Genomic DNA, 15,317 nt, shown 5'->3' with positions numbered 1-15,317 from the left:
AAAATAAGAATCATGAGAAATATCCAAAGTAATTAAGATTAGCAAATCCCTACAAATTACAAATGACTATTCTAACATTCTAATAACTTGAAATCAAGGACCAATTTCCAGAATGGTATAGACAACTCTTCTGTAGGTTCTGGCAATGGGATTAATCTAGAATTAATAAAGACAAGAGACAACTATCACTAGAGAAAGAATGTAGCCAAGCTCCAAATAGTCAACATCTTTAAATCTAGAGTTACTGGTGAAATACCTTCCAAAAGTTCTCAGGTACGTAATACTGCAGCTTGCTTTCCATCAAATGCCCAAACAGAGACTGCACTTGGTAGAATACACTATCATCTGGATTGTCAGTGTCGTCATCCACTGAAAGTAACGCCTGAAAGACACAAAGTATAAAGTTAGAAATACTTAACTGTTTTACAGATAACCTTGACTTATGTACGTGCAAGTACATACATTGTTCTTTTAGATGCTACGTGTTTGAATGTGACTGTAAAAATATTTCTAAAATACTAAAAATGTTAGCAACTTAAATAACTTAGGAGTTCAAATATCACATTAGGTCAAATCCATCTGTCAAACAGGCAATATATTACTGCAGCAGATGTATAAAAATGCACAACTACTCTAGCATTATTTCAGGAGCCACTGAAGAATCCTTAAGTATTCTAATTTTAGTAAATTCCAAATCGCACATCGATATGAATGTGGAGCAATTTTCAGGCAATGTACACATTCAACAAACAGGAAAGAGGAAGGAAATCACCTCAGGGAGACCAGGCTGCATGTACAGCTGCTGGAAGACGGCGTTCATGTAACATGTGGCGCCACCATTCCTCAGGCCCACAAACCCTGCACTGGACCTGCTGTCCACTGGGGGGAGGTACTAGGAAGGAGAGGAGAAACAGGAGAGAATTAGTGTCTGCATCAGCACACGTCCTCATAGCTCTAATATAAATGGGAAAGAGATATACTCAGATTTATCCATCCAGCGTACTGTGAATCAAGCCAGCAAAACCTGTATTCATGAAGTAGCTCTGCAGATGCTGACGCAATTATAAATATACTATCATCTCAATGTTTCTTTTTAGTTCATAAAGTACACAGCATATAAGCCAGAAACTATGCCAGGATCCGAGAGAGAGCTCAAATGTCCCCTGATCTCAAAGGAGCTCACAATCTAGTAGGGTAAATAGGCATTGATCAAGTAAATATACTAATACATATTTACAAATTGAGGCGATACTCTGAAAAAGAAGAAAAAAGGATTAGGGTTCTATGAAGTGTTTACTCTGCAAGAATCCTGATCAGGCTCGTCTAGATGGTCAAGGAAAGCACATATTCCTTTTCTTCCTTTCTGAGAAGGGAACACTCTTCTACTCAACTTCCTCTAATAATCACACAATTAAATAAATAGGTAAATGCCTTAGCATTTCACGTAAAGATGTTTGTAATAATTTAGATCCCAGTGCAGTGCTTTTCTACACACAAATAATCAAGAAAAGGCATCTTGGATAAAGTTCGACATGGCACTTCTCCAAGTGGAAAGGTATTGTAATGACATTCTCTCAACTGCTATTACAGCAGAGTCTCTCCATTCTAATGCCATGACCAGAGCCACATTATCTGCAAATACAAGTATCTGTATCCATGTAATACCTAACCAACTGACAAGACCATGTTGATCTTTTGAATAGAAAGGAACATATTACATACGTTTTATTAACATTCAACATACACTTAGAGCAGGGTGATTTCTAAGATCTAATTACTGTAATTTACCTGTAGTCCAAAGCATAGATTAAAAAAAAATGTTAAAAAATAAGAAAAACTAGTTTATAACAGTGCTAAAAATATAAATATTTATATAAGACATTCTTCATTATGCTGCCATAATTCCTGATTTAGGAAAATAATAAAATTTCCATTTTAATTTGATTAAATACATGTGAAACTATGCATCACATTTTACTCTGCAAGTGCTATTTTCTCTATTTAGAACACCTGTTTCTACTTTCTTTCCTGCCTACACTGTATGTTTCATAACACTCAGCTCAAATGACTGTGATGTTAGTGGAGAATGTACAAGCAGCTGTACAAGTGCCTTCCCACTCCTGGTGTGGTACTCCAGGGCACCCCAACTTGCTTCCCTCTTGCAATCCCAACATATAATGTGCTGCTCCAGGGCTCCACAGGTTTGCCCACAGCTGGAATGATCCTGCCACCTTGCTTCAATGGGCTCACAGTCTTTAAGGCTCTATTTTACATTTCACGTTTTCTAAGAAGTCTTCCAAAACACCACCACCTGGTGGTAAAGTGTCTCTCTGTTAGTAGAGTGTTCCAAACATACCTCTATCTTAAATTTGATCCCATTATATTGAAATTATCTGCTTATGGGTCTGTCTCTTCCATTATACACTGACCTTGAGGGCTGGGATCAATCTTTAGTTTTGAGCTCCAAAAGCCCAACACACCTCTTAGCAAATAGTAAACTCAATCAATCTTAGTTGAATTTAACTGAACAAAGACTGCAGTATGACAGAGCCAATGCTTATTTATCTCTAGTGTCTTGCCAAGCATAAATGTACTCAAGAAATAGGTTGAAATGCTACTTTTTACTGAGAGAATTATTATTAACTGACTTGAAAATGTATCCTCTTTAATTAATTAAAAGGGTACCATTTAGTAATACATCATAGATTATAGTTGACTTGAGTATATAAACATGTTAAGTAAAAGAATAATACTGACTTTCTTTGTGATTAGAAAAATGAAAACATAGTTTTAAAAATTCTATGTTTAGGAGACCACTCTTTAAAAAATTAAGTGCACCAAGGTCTAGAAAACGTACATCAAACTCCTTGGTAAGAGCAGGGTCCGGCTGATGATGCATAGAAAGTAGTTCTTTTGTAATAATTTGAAGATTTGAAGGTGAGCTATCAGCCAACATTACAAGGACTTCATAGGCTGCTAATCGGCTATTCACTGTACTACACCTGAAAAATAAAAGACACAAGTCCATTAGTCCAAGTCAATTTTTACAATGAAAGTACAAGAGCTGCAATTCCCCAAAGAGTTAGGTTAAGTCAGGTCTGCTGGCAGAACTCTAGTAAATCTAGTGGGTAGTGCTGACTTAACAAAGGCAGAGGCCATGAACTACTGGAGGGATGAATATGGTTTAGGGCTAAATATCTTCGTGGGCTGATGATGAAGTAGCAAAATCTGTCACATATGATTCCTGAGTATTCTTATCTATGGGATATATCAGTAAAAACAGAGGATAGTCTGAAAATTTTACCAAAATCACAACATGGAAATAACTATCTTTCAATTAAAGTAGATAGCAAGAAAAGTTTCTGTAACTATCATCCTGAAATTCAAATATCTAAAGGGCAGAAAAAGAAAGCTATGCAAATCAGAATAGATGCTCATAAACATTTTATATGTGCCTACAGCTAAAATATCAACTAATCAACTTTCCATTTAGCAGAAAAAATGGAGACAAAAATAGATAATTTGCTCAATCAATATGTTTAAACTGCTCACCTTTAATGATTATAACTTCGGGGATAAATAGTAATTTCTCACTCTCACCTATGCCAACCTTGCAATACTATGACCACAGGTTAGGAAGGATACACAGAAAAGAGGACATCCAACCCCTGAAAGAAACACTTAGGAAGGGGAGTGTAGAAGATGTGCTCAAGAGGGGGCTGTGAGGCTTTCAGATCAGCACTGAGCCAGCCACTGAGGACAATGGCCATGGACTTCTGGGTTGCACAGGACAAGTAAAGAATGAATAAGAGGCACCACATACACAGCCTAAATATTAAGAAGTTCTTTTGCTGTTAGTGTGATATGAAAATGGCATTACTGTGAAAAGAGTTTCTGTGTATTTTAAATCTCTTTCTGGCTTTATGGAAAGGTGGGAAAACGCTGGGAGCAATTGTGATAAATGAACACCATTCGGTGCACTGAGGAAAGATGAAACAAAATGTTTCCTTTTCTATTCAAGGCACTATATATGATTAAAAAAATAACTCGTGTGGATGAAGGTTTTACTTTTAATAAAGTGAAGAATTCATGAATAAAAATTTCTGTAAAATTGAAAATTTATTTCCTCTGTTCACTAGAAATTAATGTACTCATCTATTTCTACTGCTTTAATAAAAGACTCCCATGGAGTTAGCACCAAATCTCCTAGCACAGGTTGGGCAGGCCTAAAGATTGGAGTCATTCAATCCTGAGGGACACTCCAAGAGTCCTAATGAAGGCTTCTTACCTAAAACACATTATGCTAACAAGGGATCTCTAAGTAGAGAAATATTCCCACATAAGATTCCTTTAGGATTCCATAAAATGTTGATTATGCCCTGCCCATTTCATTAACCACTGAATTATGTGGGAATTTTTCCCACTGGTTAAATGTCAAATCTTCAGTTTCCTCAGGATTACTCAATTAACTCTGTTTTCATGAGAATAGAACAAAGTTAGATTCAGAGCAAATAACCTCCTATCTTTAAGAGTATAATCATCACCCACATAGGGTTAGCATTTCAAAAGGAACTTCCACATTTCTACCCACAGAAACTAATACAAAAGTTGATTCTAAAATTACCGCTGTAATCAATCACTAACAGTTTTAATTATCAGGAACAGTCACTACTCAGCAAACCTTAAGGTTCATGCACTAAAGCACCTACAGTTTTCTTAAAGAAGAAACCCTCAAGACTCAGAACCTAGTGACTTTCACTTTGGACTAAATTCTGACAAATTCAGTTTCCCTTGGAATTTGTTACTGACCAAATTAACCACGTTATTACTTATTCTCTTTCGATGAAAATAATGGTACCAGCATACTTGCTCAGCATGTACTATGTGCCAGGCAGGCTTTATCCTAAGTCTCTTTACATGCATTTCTTTGTATAGTGGATAATATCTTATAAGCTATGCACACTCACAAGATAGAAGACAAACTCCAAGTTAAGAAAATCTTTTTGGACTAATGTTTTGAATTAGAATTTTTACCAAAACTGAACACAACGTGCATTTTCCATACTTTGGATGAAAGTCCTGTTGACTGATGGCGGCACTGCCAGCTGGAGAATGACTATTTAAAATAATTCTAGAAGCTCGGAAAAGGAAGTCATCTAACAATGGTTTAATGAGTGATGAACCTGGAATAGAGCATAATATTCATGTTGAGGATGAACACATATTTTAATTCAAAGATCCTGTCTTGCACTTCATATCAAAGGCAAAGGCACCTAAGCCACCCAATAGCAGGGCATTCAGTTTAGTTTAATGCTTAATTTTTGGCAAAGCTCTTGGGGTAGAGAGGTGGGGATGGCTGGTAGGGTCAGGGTAGCGGATACAAAGAGAGACAAGCGAGGGTACCTTCCTTTATGAACTTACAACAGCGTGAAAGGAGTCAAACTTTCACTTTAGAAACACACAAATGCCAAGTACACCACAACGTAGATGGTTTGAGTAAATAATTCTAACTTTGGGCATAGGGAATCCCCTTAAAGGGTTTTGAAACTTTTAAAATCTTGCCTTCATTAGGTAAAAATAATTTGCCCTTCTCACCCTGGTTTAGAATCACTCTTTTCTATGTATCCCCAGTAGCTAAAAAGATTTTTTTTTTATAGAGCTTAGTTTGTGTGATAAATGTGAAAATTAATGTTTTGATTTGTTTCCTGAATAAATTATAATACTTAATATGTTTGTACAAATTACATATGTAACTCAGGAGACTCATACATCTTCTAGGGGTAGTGGTTGGGGGCTGCCTCCCTAGAAGAAAATTACTCTTAAAAGAAGTAAGGTATACAACAGATTATATTTTATAAAGTACCTAACAGCAAAAAGAGATAAACCTACTTTGAATTATAATTTTTACTTGGTATTAAGAAGTTATGTGATCCAACCCTCTTGAACACTATAAAATTCCCTATGTAGTTTAGTGACACACGTAAGATATACCTTAAATTTGTTAGGCATTAAGCCAGACAATCTCCTATTGCCTGAAGGGCCAATTTTCTATGCAACACTTAGCACCTATCTTATTTTCCAAATTACACACAATGCTATGGCAGGGACTGAAAATGAGGTATTCTGTCACATGACAAGATGAAGCAATAATTACCAAGCATTTCTTTTTCTGCCCCACAGAGTGAAAGAAGGGTCTTAATGAGCCGTAAGTGTCCTGCCAATAAGATGTTGTCTGCTTCACTGGTCTCACACTCAGCTGTGCGGTTAGGTTCAAAGTTATCCAGCCAAGTAATCTCATCTTCAAGCATGGTAGCCGGGCTGATTCTTAACTGCTCCATTTCTGAAGCTAAGAAAAAAAATAAAAATCAATTTCTTACAAGTATTTCCGTTCACGGAGTCAAAATCCTGAATTAAAGTAAGCAGAGAGACGTCCCAATCTTTCACTTCATCAAACTCAAAAAACAAACAAGCCCTGTCATTAATAAATCGCAGGCTAGCCCTGACCGGTTTGGCTCAGTGGATAGAGCATTGGCCTGCAGACTGAAGGGTCCCGGGTTCGATTCCGGTCAAGGGCATGTACCTTGGTTGTGGGCACATCCCCAGTAGGAGGTGTGCAGGAGGCAGCTGATCGATGTTTCTCTCTCATCGAAGTTTCTAACTCTCTATCCCTCTCCCTTCCTCTCTGTAAAAAATCAATAAAATATATTTTAAAAAAATAAACAAATAAATCGCAGGCTATAGCTACTACCCACAGGACTATGACAGCTCATGCATATTCGTTCCTTCCTTCACTCACTCTCAGTCATATGTTGAGTGCTTCCTCTGTAGGTCACTATGCTACAAGCTGGGGATATAAGATGAAAGAGACAATCCTTGTTTAAAAGAGGCTCCTGGTTTGGTAGGAAGGAGCTGGAAGGGTATGAGGAGAGCCAATGCTCCCACAGTGTTACCTATGCTTATAGGGGGCAGAGTTCTGCAAACGAGTGAGGTCAACAGCAGAGTAGCAGAGTTCAGGATTCCAAACAATGCGCCAAACTCCAGAGACCTGCTCATATGAAGCATATTTCACTTCGCCTCCAAACAAGGATTTAAAACAAGATTCCATACTGGAAGTTGGGATTGGGTAGGAGAGGAGGAGTGATTATGCTCTACTTTCCCTGCACTATAAGCCACAAGCAAGCAGGGTCCCAGATGAGGAGGTAAAAAGGGATACTTCAGGGTCAGCCAGAGCTGGACTGGCACCAGATACAAATCCTGTCTACTTCTGTCACTCACTTCTATTATTCCCAACACATCTCAATAGACATTCCCTCTTTCTTTCAATAATCAACTTTTGAAAAATGATCAGAATGGACTATACTAGAAAGACTTCTTAATAGCTCCATCAGTGTAATTAAAGTATAAGCGCCTTTGACAATTTTTAAAACCAACAGATTTTCTCAGCATATAATAGTTGGACACATAATAGAAAACTGGCACATGGGGTTTACATGCTATTTTCAGGAAAACAAAATTCAACTTCAAATGATAATTATAATCTCACTTACATCTAGATATATTAAGTCAGAATTAGAAATGTCCATTTGGCTTTCTTTTTTTTCCTTCCCACCCCCTCGAATCTACTCCCCCCATACAAATCAAAGTTAGACATTTACTTACTTGTCAAATCATCTAATAATTGGCACCTCAGATCAAAATACTCCATACATTGAGATAATAGTCTAAAAAACAGATTTCAATTATTAAAAATAATAATTAACCAATAGAAAAGAGGCTGATTTCAAAATAAAAATAATTTTCCTTATTATAAGAAGTTCATAAAAACAATTGAATGAGACTTTTTCTAGCATAAAATAACTACTTTTACATTAATTCAACTTCAATATTTTAGCAAGAGGCACACCAATGATTTTAACAATACAGATACACATAGGAGTTGTGAAGTATGCTGAGCTGAGAATGTGACACTCAAGAGGACATGAGCAATGTGACCTTTACAGTGATCTGGTTTGAATTGTTTCAGGCTCTTACCAACCAGGTAAGGTGGAGGTGGGAACTGGGGGTGACAGGAGAAGAAAGCCTGGTATTATTCTAACTCTCCAGTCCTGAATAAGGAAAAACACTGAAATGCCCTCTTTCAGACACAAATGCTAGAAGAGGAGAGGAGAGATTCTTCTGTCATCTCAGTAATGCACAGTGGACTTTATGGGAGTAGTACCCAACTCATTATTCTTTCTGTATAATGTGAGCTTTCTCATCTTTATCACGTACCTCTGATTGACTCCTCTCATAATACTAGTTGGAGACCAGAGAGGCAGCTGAGCTGTGAGAATCACGCCTAGAAGAAACTGATTTGGCTTCTGTACATCTGGATGAGTTGAAGTATCTGTTTGACTAAGAGTATACAGTTGATCACAGGCAACACGGCGAATCTGGAATTAATTAGTAGCAAAGAACATCCATCATCCAACTCTTAAAGAATGCTTCAAAAATGATTCTCCTTCAAAGTCTACACTTTGAAGGATACTTTAAGAGTCCAAGTATTTCAATCATTAATGGTAAAGTTTACATTGATTAAACCAGGATTAAAAACAAGTGTGTTCTGGGAACTGATTTCCCAAACCATTCCATTATTCTATTCTAATCAATAGATTTATAACTTAATATAAATGAAAATAAGAAAAGTTAATTTTCAAGGTCATGTAAGACAATCAGAATTACAAAATCTAGTGAAAGTTCATGGCTTGAAGTTGGTCTTGATTTTGACCAACATGTTGATGCTTAATGCCAGCTGTCTTTGCCAGCTATGGGTGTTGAACATTGGCTGTAATATTTTGTTTGTAATAAACAAAAATTAATTTTAGGACTAGTCTCTTAACTTTTTTAGGGATATGGAATAGAAAGGAGGGCAGGCAGTCCAAACGGTCACTTAGTATGATTCCCTGAGAGGACAAAATGCCATTTCTTCTGTATTCTCTACAATGTTACAGGTACCCAGAGAGCCAAAGACAGAAGAGGACCAAAGGGGTTTTTTTATGAAGTAATGTGAACAATCCTTACCTCAGCACTTGGCGATCCAAGCAGAATATCGATGATAAAATCAGCAACACAGGGCAAGTTATAGAAAGATGCTAATGATAAGAATAAGGAGAATTGGGGGTAGGGGGGACATTAAGTTAGGAAATATATTTTCAAAATTTCATAAATTCTGAATAATTTCTTAAGCTTAACTGTAACAGAAATTCATCTCTTCTACATGGAATCGAATTCTGAACATTGGACAACTGCCTCAAATGCCTGTGAGCAGGATCATCTTGGTCATTTTTGTACCTTCACATTTTAGTACAATGCCTTGCACATACCAGTCACAGAATAAATATGTCTTGTGTTGATAAACTAGTAATACTTGTGAACTATAAAATATACCCTACCACAAACTTAAATAATGATAAAGAAGCTGGAAGAGAAGTTATATATTTTTCTTTGAAAATTAGTGGCCCGGTGCATGAAATTCGTGCCCGGAGGGGGGGGTGTTCCCCTCAGCCCAGCCTGCACCCTCTCGAATCGGACACCCCCCTTGCAATCTGGGACCGCTGGCTCCTAACCGCTCACCTGCCTGCCTGCCTGATCACCCCTAACCTCTCTGCCTGCCTGATCACCCCTAACTGCCTCTGCCTGCTTGCCTAATCACCCCTAACTGCCCTCCCCTGTCGGCCTGATCTCGCCCCCCAACTGCTCTCCCTGCCAGCCTGATCTCGCCCCCAACTGCCTCTGCCTCTGCCTGCCTGATCTCCTCTAACTGCCCGCCTCTGCTGGCCTGATCTCGCCCCCAACAGCCCTCCCCTGCCGATCTGATCTCACCCCCAACTACCCTCCCATGCAGGCGTGGTTGCCCCCAACTTCCCTCCCCTGCCAGCCTGATCTTGCCCCCAAATGCCCTCCCTGCTGGCCTGATCTCACCCTCAACGGCCCTTCACTGCCAGCCTGATCTCGCCCCCAATGTCCTCCCCTGCTGGCCTGGTTGCCCCCAACTGCCCTCCCCTGCCTGCCTGATCGCCCTTAATTCCCCTCCCCTGCCAGCCAATTTGGTTCTGATTGGTCAGTTTCTATGTCAGTCAGCGTCTCCGGGCCTATCTCCGGGCCTGATCAGAGAGGCGGGTTTAATCAGCATCCCCCACGGAGGCCTGGAGAGAAAGAGAGGCAACAGCTGATCAACAGCTGCCACAGAGGCTGTGGATTAGACCCTGCCTCTCTGTCCAGGCCTCTCTCCGGCCTGATCTGCAGCCCCCTCGGCAGTCAGTGCTGGGTAGCTGCGCCCGCACTGGCGGCAGTCAGTGCTGGGTCACCATGGCAACCCAGCACTGACTGCAGGACTGACTTCCGGTGTTCAGTCGAGCCTTTGGTCGGTCGTTACGGACTCTGGGTTTTTATATATATTAGGATACCTGTAAAATTAAAGAACTGTAAGAAAACTGAACTAAGTACTATGGCCTATGTTCAAAAGTATGTCATGATTCCCACTTCTCATATATAAACCTTCAAAAGCATTCTTGTCAAAGTAAATACTTTTGAATACTATTGCAATGTGACAAATCTCTAACCTTTTCTATATGTTTATCTTATATAATGAACTTAGGTGGTACAGTTAATACATAATGATCACATCTATATAACAGGCAGCCTGAATCGTAATAACAGTGAAGAATAGAGCCCCTATGTATTGGCACAATGTTTAAAAGTGAAACTTTGAGACTTTATCCCTGAATAAATAAATATTTATTGAGGGCCTACTATGCACTGGGAAGTGTTTGGGTGCTGTAGATTCAGTAGGGAACAAAATGGACAAGAATCTGTCCTGATGGAGCTTACAGCCTAGTTGCGGAGGGGTGAGGACAACATGACAAGTAAATCAACTGTATTATTTGTTATAAAATGATAACTGACACAGCAGAAAATAAGGTGAGGGTTTTAGGTAGTGCTGGAGTTTGAGGGGAGTGTTGTGATTTCTCTAAAAGGTGGTCAGAGAATGTCTCACTGAAAAAGTAACATTAAGTGAGACTTGTAGGAAATGAGGAAGAGAGTGATGTAGATAGATGGCCGAAGAAGATACCAGGAGGAGGGAGCAGCCAGTGCAAGGGCCCTGAGGCAGGAATGTGCCAGGGTGGTTGAAGCAGTCAGTCAGTGAGGAGGAGAGTTGGAGAAGGTGAAGGCACACAGGTATCAAGGAGGTAGAGTGTGTCTGGCCTCGAAGGCCTTAGTAAAGATTTGGCTTTTACTCAGGGTGAACTGAGAAGCCATTGCAAGGTTTTAAACAGAGGAGTGATAGGATCTAACTTACAGTTAAGAAGGTCCACTCTGCTTACTGTGTGGAGAATGAACTGCAAGGGTAGAAGTAGGGAGATTAGTTAGGGCACAATGGCTGTGATCCAAGTAAGAGATGATGGCAGATCAGAGGGTAATAATAGTGAAGAGGTAGAATCGAGATATAGTTTAAAGGAGGATGTACGGACAGCTTAGAAGTGGGGTGTGAAAAAAAAATTGAGACGACTCCAAGGTTTTGGCCAGAGCAAAACTGCTAAATAATTAAGTTGGGAAAACTCTCGGCTGATATGGGCCAGATCGATAGTTCAATTCAGGACATGCTAAGTCTGGAAAGCCTATTTGAGTTCCAAGTGGAAATGTCAGGGGTGTAGTCCAGGCTGGAGATCCAAATTTAGGTACCAGCATATAGTAGAAATTGTAAGCTGTGAAAATGGATGAGCCCACAGTGATGTAGGACCGAACCTTGGAATGTTCTAACACAAAAAGTATGATTCATAACAGCCCCACTTTGCTAGAGCCAACAATAAAGTTAAAAGGGCAAATCTTAAATTTCATAATTTTTAAGTGAAATCATTATTGATATCTAATTCTACAGTTTATGAACTATAATTTGGGTTGTTTTAATTCCCCAACTTGACAGTAAGCTCCTGGAGGGCAAACATACTGCTTTTTATAACACTCACTATGGAACCTTATATATAGAAGGTGCTCAATAAATGCTTGCTCAAAATCTCACTACCCTAGCACTATTCTTGCCTATTCCACATGCCAATGTGCCCCCTCTTCATTTCTATAACATGACCTTATATCTATAAAGGCATGTAAATAATTCCCAACAGAAGCCTGGCCTTTCCCTAAAGGAGAGGAATCACAAGCAAGCCTCCTGCATACCCAGTTGCTGGCTCCGAAGCTGTAGGCAGGTAACCAGGAGAGACAGAGCCTCTCCAGCGATCAGGGAGTCTTTGGTGGACACGGACTGCTGGCGCACACAGATGCCTGCGTGCAGGGCGACTGGCTCTCCTTCACTTCCAGAGCTGCAGTTGCTTCCTGGAGAGGGGCAAGCAGATGGTTACTATGGTCCTACAGGACCAGTGGATCTTCTAAAAGCCTTTTAATGTGTTCCCCAGAATCCTCAAGTGAAATTAAATAGTTCAAGAAGACACTTTGGTCTAAGAAATAAGAGATACTTAATCACTTTATATGACCCTGACTGCTTTATACATAGTTTATGGGGCAAACTAATTTCAGGTGATAAAACAGTGCAATATTGGAGCCCTGAGGAAGTCTTCCTGGGATGTTAAAAATGCTCCTTATCGTGATGTAGATGGGTTACAATATGTAAAAATCCTGTTAACATTTCTGCACTTTATTATACGTATGTCACACATCTTAAATTTTTTTCAATACTGAGGTATACACAAATTCATAGATTGAACAGGGAAATCAAATGAAGCTGAAAAGTAAAGCTACTTATAAAGGTCTAATAGAAATAAGTGGCTGAACCAAGAAAATGACTTTTCTATGTAGGAATCCTAGACAAATTTTTATTACAGATACAGTTACTGGCCTCATGACATTTTACACTGAGCAAGATAAAAACTGTTTGACTTAGTGTCCCCACTAACTCTGTGTTTATTATTTTTCTTAAATGAAGTATGACATACATATAGGAATGTGCAACCTATACAGAAATGATTCTTACAGCTATTTCTTGCCCAATGCTCTAATTACTTTATTCTTTTTTAATCAGTACCTGAACTGCTGAGCCTGTTTCGAATTCCAGCAGGAAACAGAGAATTACTTTCTTTTATTGGTTGGCTACTCCCAACGAGGTCAAGTCGTCCTGCAGCAGCAGCCCACGACAGTCTCATGAAACAAGCCACAGTGGAAGTGAAATCATTTACTTCCATTGTCTAAAGATGTATGGAAAAAGTGTTTGTTGTGAGAAAAGGCAGTACTGGAACACATTCCATTGGCTTCTATGACCTTACTGGTCTCAGTTTGTGAGATTCTTTCCCCCCAAGATCACCTAGAGGACCATCTTTTTAATGCTTCCATGCTGTTCAAAGACTTTCAATATCTCTCTGCTACCTGTAATCAAGGACTATGATCTCCACGCTCTGGCTTTAAATTACCTGTCAACAGTTTGGTTTTCACCATTTCCCCCCTGCCCCACAACGCATTTTGGCCTGTGTGAACTGCCGTGTGACCCCTCACCCCCACCCCCCATAAGGCTCTGGTTTTCTCTAACTTTGCTCACGCCCTCCTTTTTTCTGGAACAACTCTCCTCTCTCCAACTCTCCATACTTTGCTCTACATATCTAATCCTAATCTATTCTTCAAGGCCTACCTTAAATGCCACCTCCTACATAAAATCATCCATGATGGCCAGAGGTGAAGGTAATTATTCCACTTCCTCTAAAGGCCCATAGAATGTTTTGCCTTTGTAGTTTTCTTATAACACTTGACATTTTCCACCTTGAATTACAGTATTTCCACGAGTGGTCTCTTTCTTACCATAAATTCATTTAAGCTAATATTCATGTCAATATTCAATACTAGAGGCCTGGTGCATGACATTTGTGCACTGGGGGAGGGGGGCTCAGCCCGTCCTGTGCCCTTTAGCAGACTGGGAGCTCTCGGGGGATGTCTGACTGACAGCTTAGGCCCACTCCCCACAGTCAGTGCGCGTCAGTGACCTGTCATTCCACCATTCGTCAATTTGCATATTACCCTTTTATTATATAGGATATCCAAATGGTCCTTCCCCCCAACCAGTTGTTTCTAAACAGGAGGTACTTAATAATTCTTGAATACACAAATCACTTACTTGTATTGCAACTCGTGCAGCAGGGATGATTTCCTCCACCCTAATAGAAGACCTATCAGACACTGACAACTGTCGGTAGGACGACTTTTCTGGGGTACCACATAGGGACATCTGCCTGCTGGTCTGCCGGCTAACATTTCGGAATGGGCGAGAAGAAAGTGCCTCTATACCATCTTTGGCGATGTCTTCATCTAATAAAGTGGGCATTGTTTGTCCAACAAGTAAAAATCTTTAAAGGAAATAAAAAGATAGACTTATTCAAACTCATACTACTTAAAATGATTGAATCGGTGAGAAAAGTAAAGTCGAGTATTGCCTTGTGAGACTAACACAACATACTGACATACCTTGCGAGTTGTAGACAGATAGAATAAACTCCCTGCCTTGTTTCATAGTCGACTTCTGATGGGATGGAGTCCCTCTGCATGACATTTACAACCAAACTTCAAAAAACAGAAAGAAGACAGGATATTAAAGACTTCTATTTCTTTCATAAGAAAATTTCTGTAATTTAATTGCTAATAAATGTTATCCATCACTCAAAATTTCTACAAGATCCTTACATATAAAATGAACTATACATATCTCTATCCCAATGACTTCTTATGATAGCTACAATCCTTCTCATCCATTTAGAATTAGACCCTTTGAAGTCAAAGAAGGATCTCCAACATGGAGTGTTTGCATAGTTCCCTTCTTGCTAAACTGGCCTGAGTTCACTAATGTGAACTAACAATTCAAAAATATACCCAGAATTGGTGTATTGAATAAGCTTGTTTTTTCATGGCCACTCCAACCTATATTACTGCAGAAGCTTCCCAACTGTTCTTCCTGCTTCCATTCTTAATGCTCCACCTCCAAAATCAAGTCTCAAGAGATCAACCAGAGATATCCTTTCAAGATTAAGTCAGATCATGACACTCCTCCTCTGTACAAATCCTCCAATGGCTTCCTATTTCCTAGAGAAAAAAGGCAATTTTCATAGTAGCCTATCATAACCTGACCTATCTCTGTAATCTCATGTCCCCTCTGCTGCCTGCCTCACTCTGCCCCAAACACACTGGCCTCCTGCTGGTCTCTGCAGACATCAGGTGGGTCCCACTAAGGGCAGTGGCTCTGTAGACAGCTTTCCCCAGTAGAGCACGGTCTCGCTTTATGCCTCCAT

At 39.6% G+C, this 15,317-nt stretch overlaps 1 protein-coding gene across 1 annotated transcript in view; it reads right to left on the bottom strand.

The window, feature by feature from the left end:
- The window catches only part of USP24 (ubiquitin specific peptidase 24), a 137,176-nt gene that overhangs the window by 34,366 nt on the left and 87,493 nt on the right, over positions 1-15,317 (bottom strand). Inside the window, exons 33-44 of the mRNA XM_008139495.3 lie at positions 14,500-14,595; positions 14,153-14,381; positions 13,076-13,235; positions 12,214-12,369; positions 9,061-9,131; positions 8,272-8,432; positions 7,660-7,721; positions 6,155-6,346; positions 5,066-5,183; positions 2,858-3,002; positions 773-892; positions 257-382 (exon numbers count right to left, since the gene is read on the bottom strand). Coding sequence (XP_008137717.2) covers positions 257-382; positions 773-892; positions 2,858-3,002; positions 5,066-5,183; positions 6,155-6,346; positions 7,660-7,721; positions 8,272-8,432; positions 9,061-9,131; positions 12,214-12,369; positions 13,076-13,235; positions 14,153-14,381; positions 14,500-14,595 — 1,636 coding nt within the window. The remainder of the gene's footprint in view (positions 1-256; positions 383-772; positions 893-2,857; positions 3,003-5,065; positions 5,184-6,154; positions 6,347-7,659; positions 7,722-8,271; positions 8,433-9,060; positions 9,132-12,213; positions 12,370-13,075; positions 13,236-14,152; positions 14,382-14,499; positions 14,596-15,317) is intronic.

The sequence above is a fragment of the Eptesicus fuscus genome, chromosome 9, assembly GCF_027574615.1.
Source record: "Eptesicus fuscus isolate TK198812 chromosome 9, DD_ASM_mEF_20220401, whole genome shotgun sequence".
Lineage (NCBI taxonomy): Eukaryota > Metazoa > Chordata > Mammalia > Chiroptera > Vespertilionidae > Eptesicus > Eptesicus fuscus.
The sequence above is the reverse complement of the archived record's forward strand: the minus strand, read 5'-3'. Positions and strand labels throughout refer to the sequence as shown.